This window comes from Pseudopipra pipra, chromosome 6 (assembly GCF_036250125.1).
Source record: "Pseudopipra pipra isolate bDixPip1 chromosome 6, bDixPip1.hap1, whole genome shotgun sequence".
Lineage (NCBI taxonomy): Eukaryota > Metazoa > Chordata > Aves > Passeriformes > Pipridae > Pseudopipra > Pseudopipra pipra.
This window is the reverse complement of record NC_087554.1, coordinates 8,640,647-8,663,210: the sequence shown is the minus strand read 5'-3', so window position 1 is coordinate 8,663,210 and position 22,564 is coordinate 8,640,647. Positions and strand designations below refer to the sequence as shown.

At 37.6% G+C, this 22,564-nt stretch overlaps 1 protein-coding gene across 4 annotated transcripts in view; it reads right to left on the bottom strand.

Annotated features, from left to right (window-relative positions):
* Positions 1 to 1,503: 1,503 nt before the first annotated feature.
* HIPK3 (homeodomain interacting protein kinase 3) overlaps positions 1,504 to 22,564 on the bottom strand; it is a 72,715-nt gene continuing 51,654 nt past the window's right edge. For 3 of the 4 annotated variants that reach the window (XM_064657237.1, XM_064657238.1, XM_064657239.1), the window contains exons 4-16: positions 20,992 to 21,111; positions 19,136 to 19,222; positions 18,144 to 18,328; positions 17,222 to 17,381; positions 16,682 to 16,805; positions 14,180 to 14,301; positions 13,892 to 14,016; positions 13,622 to 13,783; positions 12,378 to 12,674; positions 11,201 to 11,341; positions 7,621 to 7,856; positions 7,223 to 7,344; positions 1,504 to 5,597 (exon numbers count right to left, since the gene is read on the bottom strand). In XM_064657237.1, coding sequence (XP_064513307.1) covers positions 5,121 to 5,597; positions 7,223 to 7,344; positions 7,621 to 7,856; positions 11,201 to 11,341; positions 12,378 to 12,674; positions 13,622 to 13,783; positions 13,892 to 14,016; positions 14,180 to 14,301; positions 16,682 to 16,805; positions 17,222 to 17,381; positions 18,144 to 18,328; positions 19,136 to 19,222; positions 20,992 to 21,111 — 2,358 coding nt within the window. In that variant the 3' untranslated portion in view covers positions 1,504 to 5,120. Of the gene's footprint in view, positions 5,598 to 5,889; positions 5,952 to 7,222; positions 7,345 to 7,620; positions 7,857 to 11,200; positions 11,342 to 12,377; positions 12,675 to 13,621; positions 13,784 to 13,891; positions 14,017 to 14,179; positions 14,302 to 16,681; positions 16,806 to 17,221; positions 17,382 to 18,143; positions 18,329 to 19,135; positions 19,223 to 20,991; positions 21,112 to 22,564 lie in introns of all 4 variants that reach the window. The other variant, XM_064657240.1, reaches the window with a different exon arrangement.

Genomic DNA, 22,564 nt, shown 5'->3' with positions numbered 1-22,564 from the left:
GGACTCGTGCTGCCTCTACTCGTGACAGGAGCTGAACTCAGTGTGCATGAGCTGCAGTGATGAATGTGAATCTGCCATGATAGTCAGAGCTGCTCTGTGAGTGATACCAAACAGGAGCTTCTCTGTTGCCTCCCAGAGACTGATCATCTCTCCAGCTGAAAGCCTAAGCTAATTCATTGAGAAAACACAGCGTCATCCTGAACCCATTTGTCCCACTACAGATCTGTAGCATGTGACAGCCCCATTGACTCTGAGAGCTTTTCCTTGAATGAATCTGCTGTCTTAGCTGCAGTACAAATTTGTCCTTTGCTTCTAGTGACAGGGAAAATACTCACCAAATTTTAAACCAGTGTTAGTCATCCTGAAGACAGCTGAGAGGAAGATTACTTAGTTGTAATTGCCTGTTCTAGTCCAATCCTTCCACAGGATGGGGAAGAGCACAGGAGACAGCTGGACATCATTACTAATAGAAAGCAAGAACAGAAAAGGACTTCATAGGCAGCATATTCCCCCTGAAAGGCTCAGGCTGCCTTTCCTTGTTTGTAAGATGTTGCCAGAAGTCGGAGTGTAAAATACACCAAGGCAGTGGCCTTATCTGCTATGGGAAAAGTGGGATCTAAATACCAACATGCATTTCAAAGTTAACAATACACAAGTGTAACTGTAAAGAGAGAGAAAGAAGCAGCTTGGAAGCAACAGAAGTGTCTGTAGAACTTGGACAGACACGTTTACATGTCACCTGAAGGACATGTGCTGCAGGAAAAGCTTTGTAGACACCGACCAACTTGACTCGAAGAGCAAACGCTGTGAAAGATCAGCATATCAGCAGCACCTTGTATTTAGCAAACGAAAGCTTTCTGTCAATTATGAAATATTTTGGTATCAAAAATATACTGCACTGTCATTTCAGTCTTTTACCTTCCGTTTATGACTGCACCTTAAATGGGATGTCAGGCACAGAAACCATTCTCCCCACACGTACCCACGTGCACCCGACCGCCCGCTTCGCGCAGCTTCCCGACCACCTGATTTCAGCAAGCACCGCAACCCCGTGGCAGAGTGAGCACATTTGGCTGACAACAGCACTGCCTTCCACGGATGTCTGATCCATACCAGGTGGCCATCTGGAGCCACCGACCACGTGGGGCCATCTGTGGCAGCGGGAGCACCTTCCTGCTGGCCCGGGCAGCAGCTGCCACAGGCTTGGTATGAACTCCGGCAGCAGAGTGGTGTCTGCTGGTACCTGGGCCAGATAACCTTCTTCAAAGGTTGTAAAAGTGGGACATCCAGAACAAAGATCCTTCAAGGTTTGGCTACACTAAAGGTAGAATCTCAAGGCCCTCTGAAGCAAGCCTTGAAAGCTAATAGAATTTAAAATTTCAGAAAGAAGCTCAATCAAAAGATTACATCAGAATTTTAGAGCCCTCTCAGTGAGTTTTCATCATCTTTGCCTTAATCCAGCCTTGATGTAACACAGCAAAAAATAAAAGCCACCAAAAGTCATCTGCTGCAATATATATTTTAATTCAAAGTGAATCTTGACAGTAATACACCATAAATTCTTATTTTGACACTCACCAAAATAGTCACCTGGAAAACCCGCTTTTTGTGACAAAGTACAGAAGGCTTGGTCACATTTAAATCACTGAGAACTAGAAAGAAATACTATCGCAAACTGTAAGAGACATTACATCCATAAAAAATTTTCCCAGTCCTCATATTGTAATATTGCACAGTGCAATTGCTACATGGCGAACTAGTGTAGCATAGAAATCCAAAGCAAAAAAAAAAAAAGCCACAAGTCTACAAATTGTTAAACAGTAACAGTTCAACCTTATTAATCAAGTCTCTATCACTGGGTGTTTCTAGAACAAGTCTTCCTACAGCTTGCAGTGTGATTTAACTTTTACTTAACACAAACCAAGTTAATTAGCAGTAAAAACAGAAAATTTAAAAATTAAACCCCCCCAAAAAAGTTAATACAGTAGCATATTTGACCAATAAAACACCCTGAAGTAAAGTTAAAAACCGAACACAAGAAATTCATATAAAATCTTGCAAATTAAAGTAATATGCAGATATGCAATTCCATAGTCATGCAGTGTTTTATTTAAAAAAGGCATTTAAACGGCATAATGTATAAATGCTTCTCAGAGGATGACTTTTTTCACAGAAAAGGTCCTCGCCCTGAAAACTTTTTTTTTTTCTGCAGATGGGCCCTGGACACTTGCAGTGACAAGAGTCCGTTCTCTCAGAGTGTATTGCAGGAGGGGGGAAAAGTTACCTGGTATATTGAATTTAAGCTGTGGCAGGATCCCAAATATTTCGTTCTTTGAAATGCAGACGTTTCTAACGTTACAATACATAGAAAGAGCAGCAGATCTAATTTGGGGCGCATTTACAGCAACTTCTTCCTGCACACGACAGGATACTGTTGTGATATACAGATAATCGTGTCAATTGAACAAGCACATCAGCTTAAAACCTTAAGCACAGTAAAAAGAAAGTACAGTAAATACATCAGACCAATGATGATCCCCATGGCCCCAGAAAAAAAAAAATGCAGTATTTTTTTTTTTTTTTTTTTTTGTCATCGCGATACAAAACTCACGTTCTCCGTTTGCATTGGTGGTTCTTGGTGTGTCCATTGCCTGCAATGGAGGGAGCACCAAAAAAAAACGTCGCTTCCCGACACAAGGGAGGGAACAGAAAACTATCTGCTGGACCACACAGCACAAGTTTGAAGTGTAAGGTGGACGTCCAATTTGAGCATTGTCTTGGCTCCCTATATTTATGCTTTACATACGCGTTGATAAGATTTCAAATTCATCAGGATACTCCCTAGTTTCTAATGTATACTTTATATACACACACTCGTACAAAATGCATAGAGTTGATCACTAAAAACACTGAAACTTGTGGGAAAAGTTAGGTTTCTTAATTTTCAGTGTGATTAAAAACGTACTGCTGGTATTTTCTTTTTTTCTTTGTGATCTAATACTGTTGTATTTTAGTTATTACTTAAAAAATAAATCAAATGTAGGCACATTTATTTCATTCAGACATTCATTAAATAAAACACTGCTTGTGTTAGTGGAGTAAAGAAAAAGATTACCAGTTATTAGCTTATTGTCAGAGTTAAACTCAAATGCTTTGCACTCTCATTCCAGTCACCATTGCAAGGATTGTATTCCAGATTTTGTTTTAAAAAAAGTTAAGTCAAGCCTGCAAGATGCAGCTTCTTAAGTGTCTACACAATGCCAATATGAAAACATAAAAAAATTAAGTTACATCAATACATCCACTTATATGCAGTGATGAGCTCAAAGTTAATGGAGATAAAATACTGATGCAAATAACACACCCCAAAAAAACATATGCAATCATCTTCCATCATTTACAGTATAGTAGTTACGACACTTCAAACATGAAAACAAAATAAAAATTTAAAAATTAAAAAAAAACAAACAACCAAACCCCAAACCCGGCTTCTATTTCATGTAATTAGACTTGTACAGAAATTAGAAGGCTAAGAAAGAACTAGTTAATCACCTAATTTCACAGCTATCTGAAGTGGCAATCATTATATAGCAGCTTATCTATGATACATTCAAGATAAATGATACAATTTATTACTTGCCCATAAGCTAAAACACGGCCTCAGCTTAATACCTTCTGTAAATCCCATCTCTACACTACAGTATACTTGAGGTCTATGAAAAAGTAGCTACCTTTTATAGGAAATGGATGATTAAGTCTTTGGTGCCGCAAAAGCAACTTCATTTGAACAAAACGAAACAAAAAAAAAAAAAAAAAAACAAAAACCAAAAAGACACACTTCCTAAGGGAAAAAAAAAAAATAAAATGCAAAAAGCATGTAATTTATGTCCCTGACGGAATGTATTAAATAAGCAAACACCCGCAACAGGCTAAAACAAATACTATCATGTAAAAAGACTAAAATCTCTCCCATGCATAAATGAAAGATTGCACACAAAGAACTCACATCTTTTCAAGCTTCAATAGTAAATATTCTGCTACTAGTTATTAAATACTGCATGGTTTGCTCAAGCTAAGATGAAACCACATCATGGATCAATGAGCACTTGGCTTTTCCTCTCATTAGCTAGTCAGTCATGCCTACCGCACCTCTAAACATTTTATTATATCCAATTAGACAAACACTTTTAAAATCAACTACTTAGGTCGTATTGCAGTTCCATTTACCAGTATAAAATACTGTCTTGTGTGTCACTACTCAATAGCTACTGAATCAACTTTTCTTAAGCACTACTAAAGTCTTGCCTTGAAGCTAGATCATTCTGGGGGGAAAAAAAAAGACAGCAAAATTTGACTACAGCAAAACATGCTGCCTTCTCAGTAAGGAAAACACACCCAATACTAAAATCATACCACACAAAACCCAAAATGAGCATTACGCTATCAAAAAATCAGCAGATCTGAATTTTTTAAGTGCTGCAGTCCTCAACATTTATATATAAGTAATAACATTAACAACCTCAAATATTTAAGGCACTATGTGTGGGAACAGTTTACAATGCAGCTGAGATTATTAGGACGACAACATTTAAGAGCAATGTTTAGGCTTTTTTCTTTGCCCATGCAAAAGACACATGCAATGTGAAGAAGAACAACAGCTCAACTTTTAGATAAGTGACTCAACATTTAAACACCAAGATACGCAATACAAACAAGTTACTCCTACACTGTACTGCTGACACATGTGCATCTGTTGCTCTAGAGTTCTGTACACTGAATGGCTTCCCAAATGTAGACGTGTCTTGCACTAGTTAGAAGGCAATTTTATAAAAAATAGCAGGAGCAAAACCAGATTTCTGCTCCCATAAGTCACCTGTCTAAAGTTACTATATAAGAAGATAACATGACCAAAGACAAGTTATACCAAATGTGCAAAACACATTAAAAGTGAGTTTGTTTTTTTTTAAAGCTCAGAGTTGTTTAAATTGCACCCAAGTCTACATGATTCAAAAAAATAATTTTCCTGTTGTGCCATGGCTAATATTTAATAAATACCATGTTTCTTCTTAAATCGAACTTCTGTTATCATTGAGCTTCCTCAATATACCGTGTCTGAGTTCTCACAGAAACGGATACTGGCTGAGTTTTGTCGGGCTCAGTGGGAATCCCGTGTAAGCGGGCGACGCCGCAATGTACGAATGCGGTGGGAAAATGGGCTTGTACTGAGTCTGATGGATGGTTGGGGAAGGTAAGAGGCGAGGGTTTATGCCAACTGGGACCTGGTGGACTATACCACTGGGATGGGTGATGCTGTACGTCGGGTGCTGTAACAAAGGTCTTGAGGTACACGGCGAGGCGAGGAGGTGGGCGACGGGAGCGGCGGTGCTGAGGGGCGCCGACGACGGGTAGGGAAGGAGAGCAGGCTGTGCTCCGAGGTGGGTGCTTCCAGAGAGATGGGCGTGCACAGTAGTGTGACTGGGGCTTCCTTGGGGGAGGGAGAAAGCGTGGCCAGCGACGCTGGCCGGGATGTAAGCCTGCTGCCTCCGGTGAGCGTAGTTCCCGTTCCACTCCTGCGGCCCAGATCCAAAGTGCTGAACCTGTCCACACACAGAGACGGGGCAGGGTCTTAACGTTTCTGAGCACAAAGGGGGTTTGAAAAATGGAATAATGCACTAAAACTAGTCAACTTAAAAATCAAGAGAAATATAGAGACGGGAATAATTAAATGCTTATATAAAAAAAAATAAATATTAGCTATTTTGGTAGTAGCACAGACAGGAAATCTGACAATAAGAGATGGAAAACAGAACACAAGTTATTTTAATGCTCTTGCAAAAAAATAATAAAAAAAAGATAAAATGCCATGCTGGGCTGTTTTAACAGAAATACCATGTATCACATGAGCAAGGTGCTTATTCCACTCAGCACTGGCTTGGCATCAATTGGAAGTGCTGCATTCAGTTTGGGCACCATAATGAGGCACAAAGAGGACAAATAGGAGAGAAATTTTAGAGGAGAGCAGAAAAAATAATAAACGGATTGAAAATATCTGAGACAACTAGGCAAACAGAAGTCTAGGGCTATGATCACAGGAAGATGTGGCAATCATTAACAGTCATAAAGAGAAAAGACTAAAAATCAATTACTCTCATTAAATGATGCAGACTTCAAAACTACACAGGGCATCTACTAAAGAAGGAAGGATCAGCATAAATTTTTGTAATGAAAATAACATTCTACACTTTCCGCCAAGAGGCCGAGGAGTTGCAGACATTGAAGAGATTAAAAATTAATACCATGCTGATCATATTAAGGTTTGCTTAGAATTAATTAAACCAGTCCTTTTGCATAATCATGCAGAAGGGGAGACTGTGTCACCCACCCAAATGTTTCTTTCAATCTACACTATTCAAGTCATTATTGCTAAATCCTCTTATCTACGTATTGCACGCTTGCATTTAGTATTTAACTTACAATATTCACAGTTATTCTGCAAGACTTACACAAACAGGTACTGCTCTTAGTTTAATGTACCTAACTAAATGTATCTAACTAAAACCTCAAGGCAGCTACAGCTCAAAATCAATTAATTAAAATGCTTAAACTTGATGTCATGTGTCAACTTCAGTTCTCAGCCACAGCAGACATATTTATTGTGTTGTTGGGTAACGATAAAAGTAACTTTTAAGTTAACTTTGGGTATCTTCTAACATTGGATTGAACTACATTCACAACCTCATCTCTCCCCAGTTTCGCTACCTGGCAGCAAAGGTAAGAAATGGTTGAGTTTGTTAAGCTCTCTCTCATCTCTGGATACTCAAACTACAAGCATTTTCTCCACACTACTACCAGAACAAGACTGAGATACAGCTGTAGATTTTAACTGCACACTATGAGCATTTTAGCATTTGGAGGTAGGAATAAAAATGCTAACATATTTTTCTGTTTGTCTCATGCTTTGATTTTGTGTAAACATTGACAATTTTGCCAGTGTGGCTTTTCTATTATTTCTGAAAATAAAGTCAGCTGTTTTAAGAAAATGACCAAAAGCGAAAGATACTTATGACTTGCCCACTAAGTTGAAATCCACTTTTCAAGATTTGAACACTTCTTTAATGAAGCTGCTGAAAACCTGCAATTGCCATCGACAGCAATTGAAATTGTCAGCATTCAGCACATTTCAAGACAGAAAAAGTACCTTTTTAGGTGTAAGTACACATACCTGACTGAAGTTTACATGTTGCTGATGGAATGCTGATTTTTGCTGACGGTTTCCTACAACAGAAGACTGGTTTATTCTTCCCAGGACAGACCGACCCTTTCTCAGTGGCTGGCACGTAGCATCTTCCAAGATACAAATAAACAATGTTATGTTTTTGTTGTAACTTTTCTCTTCTGACAAAAGTTAAACAAAGTTTCATTTGCTTCAGCATACAGGGAGAAACAATAATACAGTACACTAATTAAAGTCAAAACCCAGCAGTATTTAGAAGTGTTTAATATGGATTAGCAGATACATGAATAAGTCAAAATCTTCAGATATCCAGCTATTGAATAAACACTCAAATTTCTATTCTTATCTACTGGCATAGAAAGAAAAAGACACCTGAACCAACTTACCTGTATTCACCATCTGTTCATCAAGATGTAACCTGTTTTCAAGTCTCATTGGTGGTACCACTACTGTGCAAACAGTTGATTTGGTTTCAGGATTAACTGAGGCTCTTGCTTCCTTATTTTTATTATTATTGGCTACAAAGCCATTTTCCACAAATGGACTGTCATGTCCTGAAGAGTCTGAAGTTGGGGAACCATCCACTGTATCACATCCACTTTCCTGTTCATCATCTGACATACTGTCAAAAAATAACAGTATTGCAATAAAACAAATTTATTTTTTGTATAGATACATTTTCTTAAATTAACACATAAAATTTATAGAAGTGAAACTACTCAAAGGTGGATAAAAATAATGCATATTTATTATACAAGCACATATATTCAAACTCATTCTATCCATAAATTGCAAGGTTCAGAGGAAGGAGGTAACTTCTCCATAAAGACTTAGACGTGTAACCCAATTTGCACCCACTTTGTAATTTATGTTTTAAATAATTCTGTTCTTATAAACCATCTGAAATTTACACTTTACAGTCAAATAAAAAGTTGGAGAAGATTATTTCATTTCTTCCTGAATGATAACACAAATGTCTCCTGATGGCTATTACAGTAGCAAATGAGAACAGAACACGCTGATCCAATTTCCTTCTAGAAATCAGCCACATCCTGGAAAAGCCATCCCTGGGGCCCATGAGAGTCACAATGGGACAGAGAACGCTGAGGAAGCATCTGCACAGTGACAGGCAGCTCCCTCTCCTCTGCATGTCAACCACCAGCTGGCACACGAGACCTTATCTACTGAAAAATTAGGTCTCTGAAGCTCCTCCAGAGCACTGCCCGTGCCTGAGCGACAGATTCTGTTTCACAGATCCAGTTTAAGGAGACAAATACAACCCTCTGTTCACAGCGTGGCTGCTTTGGCACCTGCGGTCTGTGAAATCCATGCTGGTCAAGTGATGCAAACATTTATTCAACCACTGCTTTTACCAAAGCAGCTGGAAGGGGAACAAGGTGGAGAAACCGACTCATAATAATGGCCTTTGCTAACATTTATTGAAGCTCCATGCTTGCAGCAGAAGAAGAAAGGTGGCAAATGCGAGTTTCCAGTTCAGTCAGTGGAACCAGAACCAAACACCTTTTAGGCAGCAAGAATGGAACACCCCAGGAAAGGAAACTCATTTACAATGAGGTATATTGTCAGAAGAGATATTAACCTCCTTTATTATTTATTTATTGCACAAGCAAAAGGTACATCACTAACAACAACAAAAAAAGAAATTTAAGAAGTTCTCAATTGGGACTGGGCCAGGTTCATATATATATATATAGAGAGAGAGAGATATATAGACAGATAGATATAGATAGATAGATATACTATATAGATAGCAAGAGACACCCTTCACTTAACAGAGCTAAAATGAATGATATGGGGTGATGAATAAGCAAGTGTAGATGCTAACAAATTTCCTGGTTCAAGGACAGGCATGAGAATTGAGAATTTCCATAAACTAGAAAAGCATGAAAATCCCAAGTTATATTAAACATTGGTGGAATAAATGCTTAACTTAAAACATGCAAGAAACAGCAGTGAATTCACTAACACCTGAACATACAGTCAAGTCCTTTAGGGATTTTACAGCTAATTTAACGTGTCTTTATTGCATGTTGTTTAAAATAAGACAATATAAATAAAACCATTTATAAAAATTAATTTTTTTGTGAAAAGTCCTTTGACACTATGAGGGGCAGCACAAAAACCTGAAGACTCAGCCAACAGAGCCAGGTAAATCTAAGTATTTTTTTTAAGCAGCATCTAGTAATACTGTGACAACTACTGAGCAATTAATTCTATTTCTATATTATTATTTTTAAGTTCCTAATTATATGACTTATATTAAGTCAAATGCTAACGAAACCAGAATCCAACACACTCCTCTGCTACTGACAGAAAGTTGAATTACAGAGGGGAATTTAATTACAGCTCAGTTCCTTGCAATTCAAAGAAAATACTGCAAAAGCAAGTATATCTTTTTAAAAACTTACCTGAAGTTTTGAATGTTTTGATATTAAAGACTATCAAAGGACTGACAACAGTCCTGACACCTCCCAGTATAACACATCTTGTTATCTAAATCTTTACTAAAAATTAACTATTTAAATGGAAGTTCTTCAAATGCTTCTAGTTATTTTCTTCTTTTACAGTCAGATATGACAAAAGCTTAAAAAACTAGGACTGGCGAAGTACAACTGGTTTAGTCCATCTGTTAAACTCTGGCAAATTTTTAACCCCTCTCTTTTTTTTCTGGAGGGGAGGGGATTGTATTTACATAAAGAGAAAGACATATATAAATCATCCATTACAAGCATCATGAAGTCAGGCTGTAGAAACTTTAAAACACATAAAACTGCCTGTATAGACTAGCAGTTCCATCTCCTTATCAATACACACTGTGATAAAATCTTCAATTATTTTAAACAAACTTTTTTTCAGTAAGACCCTAATCAAATTCATTTTGCACAGTGAAACTGCTCTGAGTTTGAATCACTCTTTTCTGTATAGAAGGCTACTCTACCAAAAATAGGGAGTGAATAAAAATAAGAATAAAAATAAAAGAACTGGTCACGCTTATGGCAGCCAGGGGTTGCCTGAAAAAAAATAATTGTATCTCTAGGTCACAGAATTTCTACGGGACATTGGGTGAATCATATTAAACCAAACTTGTCACCCACACCAGCAACTGCATATCCCCAAATATTTCTTGGTCAACAAACTCCTATCTAGGAATCTAATTGGTAGATGTGGCACAAGTAGGAACAACTGATATTTCAAGATATTAGCACCAGAAGGGCAGGGACTGAAATAAGAGGAGCAACCACCTGCAGGTGCCCCAGCCAGAGCATCCCAAGTGACTGGGAACTGATTGCCTCACAAGTCCATGTTTTATAAGTGTCACACAGATAGATCTGTTAGTTTCAAGACATCAGTTATCAACACCATAAAATAGTTCAGATTAACAGTGAATGGTTTTATAAAAGGAGATTTTTGAATGATGCACAAAAATGGAGTCTTGAGCTAGACATGAGGCAGTGAACATAAAAACATTTAAAAGCTGATTATATGAACAGTGTTCACATAAGTGAGGCTTATGTTTGGTAGAAGAAAAAAAGGCATCAATGTCATTAAAGATTACAAGATACACAATGGGATAACAAGAGGCTGCAGAAACTAAAGACAATCTCGTAACTTCCAACCTGTCACATTTTACTTTGGCTGACTTAAATTTGCAACCCTAGAAGATTTTTATTCTAAAGGAAGTTGCATGCAACATGTTCATATTTTCTGTGTTAACACCATCCATTCAGTACTTTGAAAACTTCCAGTGTAGCAACATAGATCTGTCAGGAATGACAAAAGAACAGTCTATGCTATGCAACTGCAGGCCAGTAAATTAATTTTTAAATAGGTCATTTAGCCTCACCAGACGGCAACATAAAAACTTCTGCATTTTTTTTTTAGTATAAACTGAGTCTGCTGCATACTAGGATCTTTCTTTTTATTGAAAGGAGTACAACTTTTTACCTGTTGGATCTCTTGCAAGGAGATGGACTGGACTGTTCGGAGGAGCTGGTGCTCAGGGTGCTGTCGGGACTGCTGAGGGAACACACGCGGTCGATGTTCAGGGTGTTCTGGCAGGCTTCACACTCCAGGCTACCTTTACACCTGCCACACAAAAACATCCAGTCAGCCAACGTACCAGCTCTCATTCACCACTGACTTAGGTGTCCAATATTAGAAAAGGTCTCTTAAATGTAAAATAATATTTTATTTTACATAAATAAATTGCTTCCTTCTTTTACATCCAAACCAATTTTAAACCTTTTCGGCGTTCTTTTGAAATTCTAGACTCAACAGGCATTTTTTGAAACCCACTAAATAAATAATTGTTTTACTTAATCAACACTAAAACAAGTAGATAAAAAATTTTACTACAGCGGTTCAGAGTCATGAAACCTTTGACAAAGCTGAGATTTCAAATACAAGTCCTTCCAGTTCTGAATCGTCACAAGTGAAAATGAAGTCAAACAAACATTAAACTTCTAAGCCCTGATTTAAAATGATGCATGTTTCTGTGATGGTTCTGTGAAATAAAACCCCACTGGGGGACCATATCTAGCACCTGCTTTTCTACTCAAAGGCACACCTTTTCATACTGTTAGAGAAGTATTTTGTACCCATATATATTTTCTACATACATATGCATGTAACATTATCTACTGGATAATGGAGAAAATATTCTCTTGTGCATCCAGCGCGCTGAGGTAAAAGAATGCTTTGCTCCCTAAAACACAAAAAGGGTCTTAGAGAGTTTTTATACCCTTTTTATATCTACTAGTATTTCTACTACAATGATAACATTGATTATGCAAAGCCAGAAGTCTAATCTTCAACAAATAAATAGGGTATGACATTATTAAGAAAAAAAAGTATGCTGGACCTAAAAGTACTATGGTTTGAAAATGCTTAATGCACATGGATTAACGAGGTGCAGTTTTGACAGTGTTGTTCACCCTCAAATAATATAGGGCTGCAGAGCTAACCTCTTCCTGAAATTTGATTTAAAAAGCATTATTTGTCTTCTTTTAAACTCAGATCCATTAAACACAGCACCTGTGCTAAGACAGCTATATTTAAGCAAACCCTGTAAAATAAATAAAACCAAATAATAAAAATAATACAAATAAGCACTGGTTCTTACTCCCTCAGTGAATGTGTTCGTCCTATGTCATCCTCATCTGTGTCACTGCTGATGGTGATCACGCTGACGGCGGGGCTGGGGGAGCCGGATATGAACAGAGCCTGGCGCTGGGTGGTTCGGAGAGATGGATCAGGATCCAGCCTGACCGAGGCTTCACAGCAGGTACCTTCCTGTCCTTCTGAGTTAAGATTGTCCTGTGCTTCTATACAACTTATTCTCTTCACAGCCTTCAGGTTAAGTATCTTTGGAGATATAAAGGCTGAATTTTGGATGTTGGTGTTTTGTAACACGTTGCTCCTGTGAAGGAAATGCACCATTTGGCATTTAGTCAATCTCCACCAGCAGAGCTGAAAACTGTACTATTTTCAACAAAACAAAAGCAAACAATGTAAGCTAAACAACCAATTTTCTAAACTAATACAAAGAAAAACACAGAAAAGTAAACACAGTCAAATACTTGGCATAGGTGATTTCAGATACTAGCAAGAAAGATCCAAACTATGTAATACCCAAGACTGAAATTTATGACACTGAATGCAGTATACTGAAAATCCCATTTTCTCATAAGGGAAACAAAGAAACAAAAATTCCCATTCAGGTGAAAAAACAAGCAAACAAATCCTGGCCAGATTTTCTGCAGAGATTCTCCCTGAAAACCGAAGCTGGTGGCCTCCAGAAGAACTCCTTCCTTAATACAGGAATGCTGACATTGTCCCTGTAACACGTGCTTTCCCCTTTATTGAGCATCCCACACCTTTGCCAATACTTTGCATGGAAGTGGGGCATATTTTCTTCAGCAAGCAGCTGAAGCATTTTTGGCTACCAGTAAAAGAAAGACTGTTGTTAAGATGACTGCAAGGCAAACTGCAACCCTGTACAGTATGTCTTTATTTTCAGTTCACTAAACATGATATATCCTCATGCACATAAACTTAGGAGTATCCCACTAGAGCTACCTCAATATATCCTTATACCTCCCCAAAGCCTGTAAAGACAACTTTCTATCATGACAAGCACATACTAATGAAAAGGAATTAAAACATCTTACCACTGCAAGTATTTTTCCCCCTGCTCTATTACCAAAATAACATTGAAAACTTATGGCAGAAAGGACACATTTTCCCAAAAGACTGTTTAAGGGCAATTGTCTCCAACAAACATGCCACTTTTACAGGTTATTCCCCTGACCACAAAACAGCAACATCAGGTACACTGGCTTTGAGTGCCAGAAATATTCTACCAACCTGTTCTGACACAGTTTGTTCCTCTTGGTAGCTGCAGGCTGAGGCCAGACAACGTGTGCAATGCCCACACTAATTGGCTGAGGGGCAGACAAGGTTATCTGATGTGTTAAAAGAGGCTGTGGTATCACTGAGTTGTAATGAGTGCCCTGGGTAATCATCTTCCTGAGGAAAAGGAAAGGCAGTTTTATATTGCAAGTCATTTGCATCAGCATCCATAGTTCTTGGTAAATCAAAGCCATTAAGGTATTGCACAAAAATACAGGGACTTACCCCCAGTCTCCAAGCCTCTGTGGGCCAGCCACAGGATCAGAGGCCAGAGATGTTGCAGGAGCTGCCACTGGTGCCACCTGCTGCCATGCAGGAACCAGGATTTGCTGAGTCTGATTCGACCACGTCTGTTGTGAAGCAGAGATGATTTTATGACACAGGGAACGACCGAACTTACATTCACTGTTTGTAGTTCAGCACAAAAGAGGGACCACAACAGAACTCTACATTTAAAAACATTTACTAACTAATAATAAAATAAGTAAGTTTTTTCCTTTAGAGTGAGCCAACCTGAGAAAGGATTCCTGCTCGAATCTGTAGTGGCTGAATTGCGTGGGCTTGGGTCACCAATGGAACTGCATTATCCACCCTCAGGGAAAAACTGGTGGGTTTGCTGTGGTTTGTAGGAATTCCTATCAGGGAGAAAAACATATACGCAAGCTTTAAGCAAACACCAGTCTTGCATATATTTTCTGAGCAAAATGCAAACGCAGAGGAAAATTTTAAAACATTTCACGATTTTTTTTATATGTTTATGATCTAATTCCATCATTTAGACTTTCAAGCCAAACAAATCAACACCTAAAAGATTTTTGTGCCATAACTTATTTGCACAAATATTTGATGGTGTAATTTCCAGAAAGAACTGCCAATAGCTACTATTTGGAAAGAGCCTACTAGAAAGAGGAATGACTTTGGCAGAAAGTTCTGCAAAGCTAAGCATTTACTCTTTATCACAAGCTACATTAAAATATTTCAAAGGAAGCAGAAAAAAGTAAGCAGAACTGAATTTCAAAGCTTCTCACAACTGACTCCTGCACATCTCATGCTCTGTATTTCCAGTAGGCTGAAACCCATTCCTCTTAGTTTTTATAGCTGCAATGCCACGTGTATAATGCCCCTCTTTGCTACCATCTCTTTTGTGGGAAACAATGTAAAATTTTCTGTGTATCTCATCAAATATTTGCAGTAGAATCCATAATCCTATTCCTCCTTTCATCAAAATAATGCAAACCATAGCACTGTTAGAATATTACCAAAAGAGCATAATTCAAAAAAGATGCATCTCATGCCCTGTATAGATTTCATTATTGTCACAAGAAACTAAGAGACATATAGCAATGCTGAAATGTTTACTACTTATAACATTTGTTTACACAATAATGTCAAACTAAAATGAAAGAGAAATTTTTCTCAATAGATACTGCAACAGAAGAACTATGGTAGAAGACAATACTGGCTGAGAAAAGATATACCTGATATCATCTTCTAACTGCACTTCATGCTTGGTGCTTCAGTTAAAGATTAAGCAATGAGTGTTCAGAGGTAACTACTAAACTAAAGTTTAAAAGTGTTTTGGTTGGGTTTTTTTTTTATTCCTTACCTTAAAAGATGAAAGAAAATCTTCATCTGATGTAATTCTCATGTCATAACACAATACTAAGTTATAACCATGCACTTTAAAGCTTTTAATTTTGAAATGCAGTTGACTGATTTTTTTTTTCCCCACAGACATCTAGAAGAGCAACATCTTAGCTCTGACAGAAGTAGCAAGTTTTAGCACTTCAGATATTCCATAGAGCAGCCAAGCTGGGGAACACTGAAGCAGTGCCAGATACCATTAATATCCCCTTTTCATCCGTGCCAACAACTCAACTCAGCACCTATGTGATGAAAACAATATATTCCCTTCATTTCAGCTGTAGCAGAATTTAAATTTGGAAATCTATCATCATATTAAGAATATGGAATTTAAATTTGGAAATTTATCATCATATTGAGAGTATGGAATTTAGAATATGGAAATTTATCATCATATTAAGAATACAGTATACAGATCACAGATAAAGTATTTGCCTGTACTGTCTCCTTTTCTATAAATCATTTCAGGGTTTTTTAATTGTGAAGTATGTGATTGTGTAAAGAGTATATACAATTTAAATAATTAACAGCTCAGAAGGAAATCTGTATGAAGCAGCTATACATTTACCTCATACAGCCTCTGACACTCTGCCCAGTGAATACTCAGACCTTTCATGAGTTTCTGGAACCCAAGGTAGATGCAGCTGTCACAAATAACATTACTGATAAAATCTGCTCGATCTGTCTCTATCTACAGAGATTAAGACTTCCTGGGGTCTAAGTTTAGGTTAAATGTTTTTGGTTTGTTTTTTTTCAGAGTGAGTCCAGTATGATTTCTGAAACTTATTTAAAATGCAGAGGGAGAACTGAGGAGAAGTTGGAAGGTTATTCTTAAAAAAACTACTTCCTATAAACTCCATAATTTCAAGACCCGATCTCAACATGAGGCTGAACATCACCAAGACAAACAAACTGCATCTTTGGAGATGAAGATTATAATCAATCTAAGTTAATAAGCAAACAATATAAACCACCTCTCCCTTTCCATAAATGACCACTACTAGGATAAGACACTGATACTCCCTTCATCTGTCTTGTTTCCCCTCAAATTTTATTTCAGAATACATTCCTCTCTTCAGCTTTCACACTTTGTTCCTCTATTTTAGCCAAGATATGAATTTATATGTGTGTCTGTGGTATATGAAGATGGGCTCTGAATAGCTTAAATCATTTTCTGCAGGTGCTGATTTGCTGTTTCTTTCAGAAAGGTGCAGTGTATCTGCATCTGACTCACATGCTAATTTTTAATGACAAAATTAAGTTCTTCTAAATATAAACATTAACTGGATATAATGGAAAACTCAAATATTGCTAACAGACAGACAGTAACACTCTTAATTTAGGAACTGTGAATATTACAGATAAACATACCTTGAATAGCTGGAGGACATATAATCAATGCCTGTTGGAAAACATCACTGCAACCAAACTGAGCAGTTCCTGCCTGCAGTGGTATCCCTTGGTGCAAAACTGAATGGGCAGATGCAGTTAATGCCTATGGGAACAGATTCAATACAGGCAACGTTGTTATAACATTAAATCTAAATATCTCACACACTTGTTCCACCACTTTATATAATAAACAACTAAAATAACTTATAAAAAAAATTAAAATTTCAAATACATTTTACAGGAAGCCATTCTATTTGGCCACTGGAGGGCATCATAATACAGCACTGGCTATCCCAGTTTGCACCTTAATTTGAAAGGTGCTGAATTCTAAATGGTTTGTTTAAGGAAACATTAAGAGAAAACAAAAGACAGAAGATTTTTGTCACTTAACAGATGAAATTTTTAAAATTATTAAATTAATTAGAAAAACTGCATTAACTGAACTTATAATTAAAAAAAAAAATAAAAAGAAAAATTAAAAAAAAAAAAAAAACCAAAACCACGAAACATTGTTTTTACCTGACTTCTTACTGGACCAATTTTGGTAAAGCTCGCAGTCAGGTTGGCTGCAGTGCCTGAGGCAACTGATCTCATAAGTGATGTTTTATTGCGATTGCTTAAGTCATATAGATTTGATCTGCATTTGCAAATATCCATGATATGAAAACAGGACTTCACTCTATCGAAACCAGAAAATAAGTTGCTTTAATCACAAATTTCATGCCGTTAAATGTACAAAACAATTCCCCCAGAACAAGGTAAAAAAAAAAAAAAAAGAGTTCAAAGCCCACGTTTTCCAGTTTCACAGAATGGCATCATACATGGAAGCAGGAAAAAAAGAAACACTGCTGTTACTATGGTCACGTCAAGCCTTTGTAATGCCTATTTTAAAATCAAGAAAAATACTGCTATTTCCTACTCCTTCCATCTAACACCATTTTCTAACAACTGTGTACAAATGGGAAGGACAGTAACCTAAATAGATGGAAAAGCTCAGTCTTCCAGTGGAATGCTTGCACCTTAGGAAATCCACAACTCCAGAACTGCAAGAAAACTTTCAATATATTCCACATTGATCAATACATAAAGTAAAGTACTAAGATGTTAACCTCAAGAGGAAATGCCTATCCTAGTTTTCAATGATTGATTGGAACTAAGGCTCTTCATAACTCCAAATATCAAGCCCAAGTTTCTGCAGTGCTGGAATTTTAACAACCATGTATAAAACCAACTGTTCTGTTACTTTTCAGAAGGAAAAAAAACCCACATAGTTATTCAACCAGTTTCCTTGACCCAGTAGGTGTATCTAATACTGCAAGCACTTGAAAGAATTCTCTAAAACATTACAAAAATCATGAAAGGTTTTTTTCTCTCTAATAGCAGAAGAAACAGCAGTACCATACAAATGAATTGCAACAACAGAGATTCCTGTGTTACATACTGGTTGCTATGAGGGAAATCAAGGAGGTGCTTCATGGTAACAAAAGAATGGTTCAGGGTCTCAGCTGGAGTGATTCTTAAATCAGCATCGATAAGCAACATTTTCTTCAACAGACTGACGAATTCCCTCCTATCTGCCTTCTCTGCCAACAGGTCACTTCCTTCCAAATCCATCACCATGTTCACCTGGCATGGAACACAACAGTCAGATACAAGATATGCATATTATTTTACCTCTTTCTGTTACTGCTTTCTGCTATAAAATACTAATATTCAGCCTTTTGTTAGCTTATCCCAAAACAACTGGCTTGGAATTGGTGATTTTTTTTCTTCACTCTCCCCAACTAAAAACTCCTGAAGGCTTTATTCCCATCTGGGACTTGGAATTTAGGGAATAAGATTTGGAATAAAGATCTGTATATGGCCTAACTCAAACTACAGAGGTAATCTTCAAAAAACAATATCAAGCATGTATTAATGCCAACATTGCAACCAAATTTGATTCTTTTTTCAGGATATGAAAGACAATGAAAATATTGACTTGAGAATTATAAAGCCAAGGAAAAGTGAAAAAACAGTTGTTTTAAATTAAAAAAATTTAAAATATTATACTGGGAAATATATTGTTAAGATAAAAGAATGATACTGGAAATTATAGAATTAAGACAGCAGGTTCCATATGCATTCTTTGTTTTACCCGTAATGGCAGATAAGGTAGAAGAGAAACTATATATCATACATAAAATTAAATGGTCCACAAGGAAAAGTACCATTGTTTAACAAAGGCAATGACAAAGGAAGATCTTTATTAAAAGCCCAAAGGGCTGACATAGCCAGACATTTTCCTCAGAGCAGCAGAGAAGAACAGATATGACTAGAGATATAATAAATAATATTCTAAAGGGCATTTCTTTCAAAACTAATAAAATGTTTTAAAATCAGCATTCATTCCCACACATTCCTTTCACAAAGGAAGACAGCTTTGATACTCACATGCACTATATCATCCAAACTGTTGAAAATATACTTTCTGGCCTCTTTAGACTTCATACCTGTTTCTGCCTCATGTTCTTCCAATGTCTCAAAAAAAAAAAAAAAAAAAGAGCTGAGTTTAGAAGCTGTCAATAAAAGTCACAACTACAAAGGAACTTCATCTGTTTACTGACCTTAAAAACACTATTTTTTTTTTTCAAATAATTAATATTTCTGGCTACTTTCATTCTCTAAATCAAGAGACAAAGATACTACATTTTACATCTGACAGATCACAGTACTGGATTACAATAGATAGTCTGTAAATCATGGAGGAAATGCTGAAAGCCTAGCAAAGAGCTGTTTAATGAAAGTGTCTCATGTGCTTGTATTTTTATATATCACAGGTTTTCTATTACTTCTATTTTACCAATTTCCTCAAACTCAGACCTTTAACTTCAAACAGCAGCAACATCATATCACTTAAAAAAAGAAAAGAGAAAACAAAGAAGTTGAACAGAGGTTGCCTGGTTTTTATTTTTTTTGTTTGTTTTTATACTTTTATTCTTCCACATATATAACAGCTGGTATAAACATTTTAAATATTGAAGTATGAAACAAACAAATTCTAGAGAATGAATTAAATCACTCATCAGTGATTTATGAGCTGGTATACCACTTGCTTTACAATTTTCCTCCTTCAACACAGACAACACCTGTGGGATGGTGCTGCAAGAGGCAAGGTGGGAATTCAGGGATAAAAAAAAAAAAATTCAGCACACAGATCACAGAAAAGTTTCCAAAATTAACTTTGACAATAACTGTAAGTAATGACCAATGGTTCATACCAAAACTCCTAATTAACAAGGCAAGGTAACAGCTTCTGAAAAATGGAGAGGGCTGTTTGCATCAAGAACTCGTTTAGGTTCTCCGATATGGAGAACCTAAATGTAAGGAGTCACCTAAAGATCAACTGCTGGAGAAAAGAGGATACTGGATTAACCAGGAGGGTGTAATTGGAGAATTCTTGCATAACCCGACCCTGCAGCGCAGCCCCGGCCCTGGCCCAACACGCCGGGGATTTACCAAGTTGCTGTGGGGAGTTACACAACTCGTGCCTTGAGCTCCTCAGCTCTTTGCTGCTGCACAAATTTTGTGTCGACTGTAACTGTTTCCTGACTCTCTGAGCCCTCTGTAACCTTGGTGAAGTCAGATCATGAAGCAATACAATTTAAAAAAAATTATTTGCATAGGAAGTGAAAGCTCTGCTTATGGCCACCGTGCAATAATGTTGGTCAGAGAGAAGCAAGGTGTGCAGAACACAGAAGTACTTTTTAATTTCATCTGTGGTCACTGTATTGCAGCTTTCAGCCAACAAAGACTGTTCTAGCAGGGGATCTGAAGGAAATGAGCTATTTCTTAATCTCCTTTTTCTCCTAGGAACTTCTGATCCTCAGGCCAGTTTTGGACAAATTTTGACAGAGCAGTGTGGGCCTCAGAGACAAATTCTTGAAGTGAAGTGAAAAGCAGTAACCGAGCAAGGAGGAAAACAAAACAAAACAAACCCACTCATTTGGTACCTCTGGAGACACAAGGCTTAATGTGAATTCCCCACATGGCAGCCATGCACTGGCCACTGCACAGCCTGGCAGCTGCACCAGACCTGCCTCTGAGTCAGCCAGCGGGAGAAAACATGGGCATGAGCTTGGAGTGCTGCTTTTGGGGAACGGAAAAAAATGGATGGGATACAGAGCGGGAGCTGGCAAAAAACACAGGAGGTGCAGAAGGGAGACAGTGGCATTGCAGTGAATCTTGGCTTCTCTGGTGTCTCTGCTCACAAAATAATAGGCTGTTTTCTACTACATTCTACTGTTTACCTTTAATCTCCAACTAGAATATGGTGCATCCGTTTCTCTACAGAAAAATCTTGCGGTTTTCGTTCCCATGCTTAACAACTGCTCTCCTGGCAAACCTTGAGTCTGTGAAATGTAACGAATCTGAGGAAAAAAATGAAACAGGAGAAACAATTTATCTCTTCTTTTCAAAATCTGATCCACACAGTTAAATACTTTCAATTCCATTTTAAAAAATGGCAAAATGAACCAGGCTCAAGAGCACCCAAGTTCGACGGCTACACCTTACACAGGGGAGAAACCTAACACTGAGCACTTGGTACTGCTCTCTCCGTGTGTCAGAGAAAGCCATACATAAACAAACCTCTGAAGTGACCTATATAAGCAAGCTTTTTAGGTTGGGTCACAGAAACGAGAAGCTGGGGAGAGTGGCTGTCATTGCCTCCTCAAATTCATTCAAATCCTAAATGTATTATTTTAATTCTAAACAGAAAAGTCAGTGGGAGTGCTTTGTTTGCATACTGAACTTCAGTGATTTTTTTTTTTTGCATGTTCTCATTACATAAGTTGATAAAAATTCTTCCCATTTGCTGTTTCCAGTGTATCAGCCTTTTACACACCTGACACACCCACAACTAAACATTCCATGTGGAAAGCGGCTGTAACCTCTACGCATCCAGCAAAAGATACTGTCCTCATCCAAGAAACTTTGCTACTGAATATGATGGGAATGGACTACTCTCATGAGCCTTTTCCATTGAAATGATCAACATGCATTTATTTTAGAAAACTACTTACTGTGTATTTTGCCTTTCTTACAGTTGATACTGATGTAGAAACTGTTGAACAGAAACTGTTTCAACAGAAAACTGTTGAAACGTGATGTGTTTTAACTACTGTGCCTGCAATGTTAACTCACTGTACAAGAGGGGAGTTATCCCACAAGTAATACTTCTTTAAAAATTAAAAACTACCTTGGAGTTAGAACAATAATTGGGCAATAATTGAAAACTGAGCTTGTTGCAGGCCGGGATGAAGGGAGCCTGGATTCCAGCAGCCAGGGCTGAAGGTCCAAGAGGACCAAGGCCCTTCAGGGCTGAACCCTTGAAGGGCAGTGTCCCACACAAGGGCTTCTGGGGTGATCCAGCCCCTGGAAAAGGTGGAACAGCCGAGGAATAAGAGAAAATGGAAGAAAGGGAAAAAATCAAAAGGAGAGAGGGGTCAAACACACCAAACCAGAAAGTGAGAGATGAGAAGATGAAGTCAATCAAAGACAGAGGACTTGAGAGCTAGGAGCACCTGAGAGGAACAAAACCGATGGGCAGTAGAGAGGAAAGGTACAAATGAGGCTTCTGCTGAAAAATAACTGACAGACACAAGTGGGGAGGAACTAAATGCAATCCTGCCAACTTTGGGTATTTGGAATCCTCCATAATTCCCTACCTCAGGGAGTAAAGAGAATCCCACTCTGACCAGAAATGTTTCATATTTCTAGATCACTTATAATGTGCTTAGAAAACAAATAAAGACTGAAAAGTTAAGGGGCTGAAAGACAGTGCATTAATTCAAAAATTTAGCAGTTGAGCACCTGTGCCTG